Source organism: Nelumbo lutea, chromosome 7 (genome assembly GCF_056320005.1).
Source record: "Nelumbo lutea isolate HS-2025 chromosome 7, American lotus-T2T, whole genome shotgun sequence".
Classification (NCBI taxonomy): domain Eukaryota; kingdom Viridiplantae; phylum Streptophyta; class Magnoliopsida; order Proteales; family Nelumbonaceae; genus Nelumbo; species Nelumbo lutea.
The window spans coordinates 9,649,429-9,656,288 of NC_142690.1; the positions used below are offsets into that span (position 1 = coordinate 9,649,429).

The window sequence follows — 6,860 nt, forward strand, 5'->3', positions numbered from 1 at the left end:
TAGGAGTGGCCCGAGATCCGTTGGGAGGAGCTCGGGCACTAGGAAGGGTTAGGGGACCCCGAGCTCGGAGGCAGCTAGAGGTACCTTAGCCCCAGGGAGGAGGTGCAGGCTAGGCGGCTCCCGACGAGCAATCTATTCTGCCGAGTTGCCGGGCTGAAGTCGGTGTGACCTTCCCTCTGAGTTGCAACTGCATCTGTTGCGCTGTCACGCTGAGTCACTGCTTGAGCAAGGTCCCGCCCACGTGTACCCGTGCTATGAGGTTGGGCCAAATCACCCTCCATCACTTCTATATCCAGCTCTCCACTAAAAGTAGGGATATCCACTTTTAGTTTAAAGTTTTCATTATTCCGGTGTCTATTAAAATTGCCATGATATCGCCAATTCCTATCAGTCCTACCATCACTGGGATTAACTGGAGCAACGCCGAACTCTAGCTCATCGTCGCTATCATCATCAATAATAGGGTTCCTAGGTATTTGAGGTATAGGATCAATGATCAGCCTACCGTGGTTGTCTCCTCCGGCTTAATTTAATGCATTATTCCCATTCCTTGGAACATCCTCTCGCAACACAGTCCATAGTTGTCCAACGATCTCTGCCAACTGTTGCTCAATGTTACGAGTGGTTGTTTGCTGCTCTTCGATTGCTCTCCAAACAACTTGTAACCCCTGATCTCCTTCACGAGGTTGGTTGCGACCACTACTATCTTGGTTGACCATCTGATTGGGCGAACTCTCGCTCTGATACCACCTGGCGCAGCGTGAGGTGCTCGAACAACGATGATTGCACGAGCAAACCTTCCGGTCGAACAACGATGGTTGATAAAGAAAATATATTGTTGTTCCTAAAACCTAAAATAGTAAAATAAGTCTTTGATGCCCATCATCCTATGCTGGGTATCACAAGGATTTCTCTAGCATAGAAATTCCTCTCTAAGACGGAACTGGCGCCAGTTGATCACGAGCTGGCACTCCATCACACATAGTCATTATTGTTTAAAAGTCTTTGGCTTGTTAGGCAGGATGAAACAAAATGTGGGATCAATTGATTATTCTGGACTAACAATACATTAATAGTACATTTAAGTGATGGAAATTTAATTTGCGCCATGCAGAGCTTGCCGCTAAGCTCCCATAATAACACTGGCATGCATTGGTTATGTAATCTATTTTACATTAGCTCCGATTTTTCTTTCTAGAATCCTCTTCACACCCACCTCATAACACTTGCAAAAAATCAGATTTAGCCCTTACAAAATTATGATGCTCATACCGTTTTAAAAAATGCATTGAGAGCATTTTTATGCTTTAGGGGAAATATTCCTAATGCATGACTGAAAAGGGCCATGAAAACGGTATGAGGACCATTTTCTCCGGATTGAACCCGCCCTCAACTTGCAGCTGTGCATTGACCATTTTGTGAGAAAAAAATAGGGATTAGTTTGTTCTTTATTGACAGTGGATCCCACCATTTTGGTTGTATCAGAAGTCCCTTTCCTCTCCAACGATGGGCTGGGCTACTATTAGGGTGTTCAACAAAATTGCAATGTGAAAAGAAAGAACACACAATCAAATGGATCCAATTAAACATTTTTTCTAATAATGTTAGACCTTTATACAGTGATCATTAAGCTACTACTAGAGTTTTTCAATATATAATATATATATATATATATATATATATATATTTATATGGAACACCTGTGGAGCCCTGATGTGATCTCACCTATACCTACGTCAGACACATTGTGATTGAAAGGTTGATTAACTTATATACAGTATCCACATGCTGTTTTTTGCATGAATCCTGTGAACACATACAATTTATTCATTGTGAACAATCAATAACTCGACAAAATTCTAACCCAGTAAGAAACTCAGCAGCCACATTAGTTCTAATTCTAGAGAGCACGGTTGAAAGATTTTTAAATTGTCATTATGTGCTTAAAAGGCACATGGTTTTATGAGAAATTCAATAAAATGAAACAGAAGAAGCAGACAAACAGTACTTGTCAATATGCTAGCTCAACAGTGGTTTAATAGATTAAGAACTTGGGAATATATGCATCGTCTTGGCAGGCATATCTATGAATTAAGGCTGTGGAATATTCAACTCTGGCTGCTACTCTCTCTAGTCATTATTGTGTGGGAAGGTTCATGGACTTCTAAACCCTAGAAAACGAAATGAGATTAAAAAGTATCTTAGCCTCGTCCATCAACCTTATAAAAGGGGCATCAATTGCATTGGAAACATAACAAATCTTGAGCTTTTTCTTCCTCTTTAGTCTCTACTACTCACTCTTTATGATTATGTGCTGCTTTGCAAGAAGAAACAGCCATTCTATGGCTGCTTCTTCAGTGCTTGTTATTGGCCTGTGCCTGTTAATGTTTTCTGCATCCTTGGCAGGTCTCTCTCTCTCTCTCTCTCTCTCTCTCTCTCTTGTGTGCATGTGTTCGCCTGGATATGCATCTGCACGTTTAATAGTTTAGTAGGTTTATTCTTAATATCCTATCCAAAATGTGGGGTGGGATTCCTAAACTTAGATTGCTTTTGGTTGTAGTGCAAATTAAATCTACCGGATACAAATTTTAGAATCGGCTTAGTTCTGCATATGTTTGTTTGTAACTTTAGTTTATGCTTTCATCTAATATAGAGTTTGCATTTTTTATCTCTATTTCCACTCACTAGTAGTGTAAATTTTGCATCCCAAAAATTGATATTAAATTTGCAGTACCATCCTCCTACCTGAATTCGATTTCATTTAAAATGGGGACCACATTATCTTGCATATAAGGTGGGACCACACCATTTTACTTTCTATTTTATTACTTCTCACGGACAACCAAGATAAGGTTAAATTTGAAGAAAAGTGAGAGAGGTAGTTATAAATTATAATACGATAGGAATTCACTTTGTTTAGCCTGACCAGTCAAAACAGCCCCGTGAATTTTGATGAATTCTCTCATTGGTTTGTTTACAACTCAGCACAAAGCTTTAAGTTTCGGAGGTTGAGCCTCCTAATTTAAAATATATATATATATACTCACTCATCCAGATCATTGTTCATGCATTTTCATTTTTCATTCAGTTTGTGACAAGATGCTTCATTAGAATAAGCGTCTAAACGAATTGAGCTTCAATTAGGGCAAGGCCCACTCGGGCAACTTTTTCTGATTCCGTATTTGTGTGTTTTATTTAAAAAGGCTGTTAAAACGTTGTGGGTATAAATTTACCCTAATAGAAGCCGATCTCTGTCTATACACTCGTATGCATGAATTGGGTTATATTCCTCAGTGCACCTCATACCGACCCCACAGGCTCATGTCGCACCGTTTATTGTGAACATCTCGCGTGAATAATAACACAAGTATGGCAGTGCGAGGTTGGTGGAACACAAGTAGAATTAATTTCTAGACTGGAAGCCTTCAATTTCATCAGATAACATGGAATCGGGACGAGGTTTCAAGGTCAAATCAATTCCATTCCATTCCCGACTTGGAAGCTTGGCCACCCTTCTATTCTACCAATACAAGGGGCTAAGTCCTGAGATACCATAAAGCTGAGCTTCCTTTTACTGGATTGAACTGACGACGGAGCAGGAATCAATGGTTGCTTTTTGGCACTACCTCCCAAACCACGGTTTGGTCAAAGAAGCTTCCAGATTTTTATAGGGATGTGTGGTGGTGAAGGGTAGTTCTAGTGGCAGAGGGGTTTCGTAGGCAGTCTGAAAGTAGTCTCAGTTTAAGCTAATGTTTGGGTGTGTGTTCTGGGACCTTGTTTGATTTGTTTTAATGGGGGAGCTGTGTCTGGGTCTTGGGTGAGTTGGCTGGGACTGGGTGGTGGAGCGGGGTTGTTCAAGTGATCAGGCGAGTTCCTGGGCTTGAGATGCATGATTTGGGCCTGGGCCCGATCCTTTTCTGTCTATACCTTCTGTCATTAGCATACTCGTGTTTTTTTTTTCTTTGAATAAATTAATAATTATCACTATATATACCTTTTTTTTTCACAAAAAGTCCTCACTGTCTTCCATTTACAGGTGCACAATCGATTGGTGTGTGCTATGGAATGGTAGGTAACAACTTACCACCATCCAATGAGGTTGTGGCTCTCTATAAAGCAAATAATATACAGAGGATGAGGCTTTACGGTCCAAATCGAGATGCTCTTCAGGCTCTCAAAGGCTCCAACATTGAAGTAATGCTTGACGTCCCTAACAGTCAACTTCAGAGTGTGGCCGGCGACAACCCCACACCGGCGTTTGATTTTGTCTATGGGAATGTGGTAGACAACAAAGATGCTATCAAATTCAAGTATATAGTTGTCGGTAATGAAGTCCCTTCCCAAGATTTCAAATATATCCTCCCAGCCATGAGAAACATTCAGAGAGCAGTTGAAGCAGCTGGGTTACAAAACCAAGTGAAGGTGACAACTGCAACTTACTCTGGAGTCCTGGATAATACCTTCCCTCCTTCCAATTCCGTCTTCAAAGCTGAATATCTGCAATACATGCGGCCTATCGTTGGCTTCCTAGCTGAAAAAGGGTCACCACTATGTGCTAATATCTATCCTTACTTCAGTTACAGTAGGAACCCAGCTTCTATTAGGCTTGATTATGCTTTGTTTACTGCCCCATCGGATGTGGTACAAGATGGTCAGCTTAGATACAGGAACCTTTTTGATGCCCTCTTGGATTCTATGTATGCTGCTGTTGAGAAGGCAGGCGGGGGCTCTGTGAAGATTGTTGTATCGGAGAGTGGTTGGCCAAATGCTGGTGAATCTGCAGCAACAACGCCGAATGCACAGACTTATTTGAACGGGCTGATCCGACATGTGAAAGGAGGTACTCCCAGAAGGCCAAAGGGTCCTATTGAGACTTACATATTTGCCATGTTCGATGAGAATACCAAGCCTGGAGCACAGACAGAGAAACATTTTGGGCTATTCTCCCCCCAAAAACAACCCAAGTACCAAATCAATTTCAGTTAAGAGCGGCGCGCAACTAAATGGAAAGAGTTTTTGTTCTAGTGTATTACTACTTGAAATAAAGGTTGGACATGCATATGTACCACTAGAGGAACAACGAGTCTAGTGTTATAATGTGAAGTCTAGCTAGTCTCTGCAGTGATATAATTTTATAGTATCTCATATATAGTTCTACTGTAATGTTTGAACAAGAGAGCTTTTTCATTGGTGATCTTCTATGCTTGCTGCAAATTAGCTAGATTGATCAGAATCTAAAGTAATTTGTTTGGTGCTCAAACATATTTCTTAATTTTCATGTTTAAAAGTAGTGAAAAAAATAGAGTACATTAATTTTACTCTAAAAATTTCACTATTTTCAATTATTTAAAAAATATTTCTGCTGGTTAAAAATACCTTTTAACATTTTATGTTGAATTAAAAAAAAAATAAAAATAAAAAAGCATTTCATTCAATAATTAAGAGTTGCGAATATCTTGACTGACACTCATGCCATACGGCAAGAAGGGTGTTAGGGATAAAACTGCCATGGGATGATGGGAAGGTACAGAAAGAATAGCGCACCATACCATCGGTGAGATCCAATTTACTTCTCGACGCGCTTCACACTAACCTCATAGCGCATCACAGATGTGCATTGAGAACATATCCTATGTTCGCAATGCAGACTAGGATGAGCAGACGGACCAAGTAAGTGTAAGATGTAGTGGTTAATTCCCATAAAATGTTACTTTGTTGTAACCATTCTCAATTGGAAATAGCCAAACGCCACAACGAGCTCTACAGCACATTATCATACAAGGTCGAGAAGTGTTATGGGGCATTGGCCTGCCAACATCTTGTTTTTGCTCCTTGTCTGCTGATGGAGGGGCCATGGACGACGCTGATGAATGGATCAGTGGTTGGTACGGTGGTACGGATGTAGTTGGCGAAGGAACAATCAAATCGAACGGATGAGGAATTACCGATTATACATGTTCGAACCCTCCCTTCTGTCTCGTTTTCTAGGGTATCAGATCAGATATTTTTCACATACCTCAGCCCTCAGGTGGCAAACATTCCAGCTCAGCAACGCGGATCTCGGTTTGTTAGAGAGACGTTACCACTTATATGATGTAAGTGGGGCTAGGGATGGCAACGGAGCGGGTACGTAGCTAAAATCTCTACACTTGTCTCCGCCCTGTACTCGATATCAGGGTGAAATTCAACTCCCATCTCCACCCACTTCACAACCAATAATCTGGGGACGGGTAATCTCCGATATTTCCCCGCCCTGATGACTGTATTAAATAGCATTAAAAAATCAGATTTGATTTGATTCGTTTATATTCAGATTTGAAACCATCTTAGAATCAATTGGGTATTGAGTAGCATTAAAAAATCAAATTGAAAATGATCATATTACTACATATACTACTGTTCAAAATTTACTCAAAATGATTTAGGAAAATGATCACACTACTGTATATAATATAATATGCTTCAATCCAACATTTTCGGGAAATAATTAACATAGACGACAATGTCTATAAAGCCGTACAATAATACCAAGAGGGAAATAACATTGCACTAAATCGTAATCAGCAAATCAAACATTCTGCAGAAAAAAAAAAAAAGAATCTTGCTCATAGGTAACCAGCATATCTAGAGAGATGACAAACATCCTCGAGAGAACAAAACTGCAGGAAAAACCAAATGTATGCCAGTCACTTTGGAATGTCCAATACCTCAGAAATCAGTAGAGAGAACAGTCACTTCGAATTTCATATCAACACCAAAAGATAGAACTCTGCCAAATGTGGAAAACACAGAAAAATGCCTCATCAGCAATAAAAAACTATGTTATTTTTTTCTGTTATTTAACCAAGAAAAAAATGAAC

General features: G+C 40.1%; 1 protein-coding gene across 1 annotated transcript; it reads left to right on the forward strand.

Annotated features, from left to right (window-relative positions):
- Positions 1-2,247: 2,247 nt before the first annotated feature.
- LOC148845009 (glucan endo-1,3-beta-glucosidase-like) lies at positions 2,248-5,199 on the forward strand. The gene is made up of 2 exons (XM_088953439.1): positions 2,248-2,406; positions 4,037-5,199. The coding sequence occupies exons 1-2, from the start codon at positions 2,304-2,306 to the stop codon at positions 4,984-4,986; spliced, it is 1,053 nt and encodes a 350-aa protein (XP_088809565.1). The 5' UTR covers positions 2,248-2,303; the 3' UTR covers positions 4,987-5,199.
- Positions 5,200-6,860: the final 1,661 nt, after the last annotated feature.

Coding starts and splice junctions, on each gene's coding strand:
- LOC148845009 (XM_088953439.1), top strand. CDS start 2,304: ATGATTATGTGCTGCTTTGCAAGAAGAAACAGCCATTCTATGGCTGCT. Junction 2,407..4,036: donor GTTTTCTGCATCCTTGGCAG/GTCTCTCTCTCT, acceptor TTCCATTTACAG/GTGCACAATCGATTGGTGTG.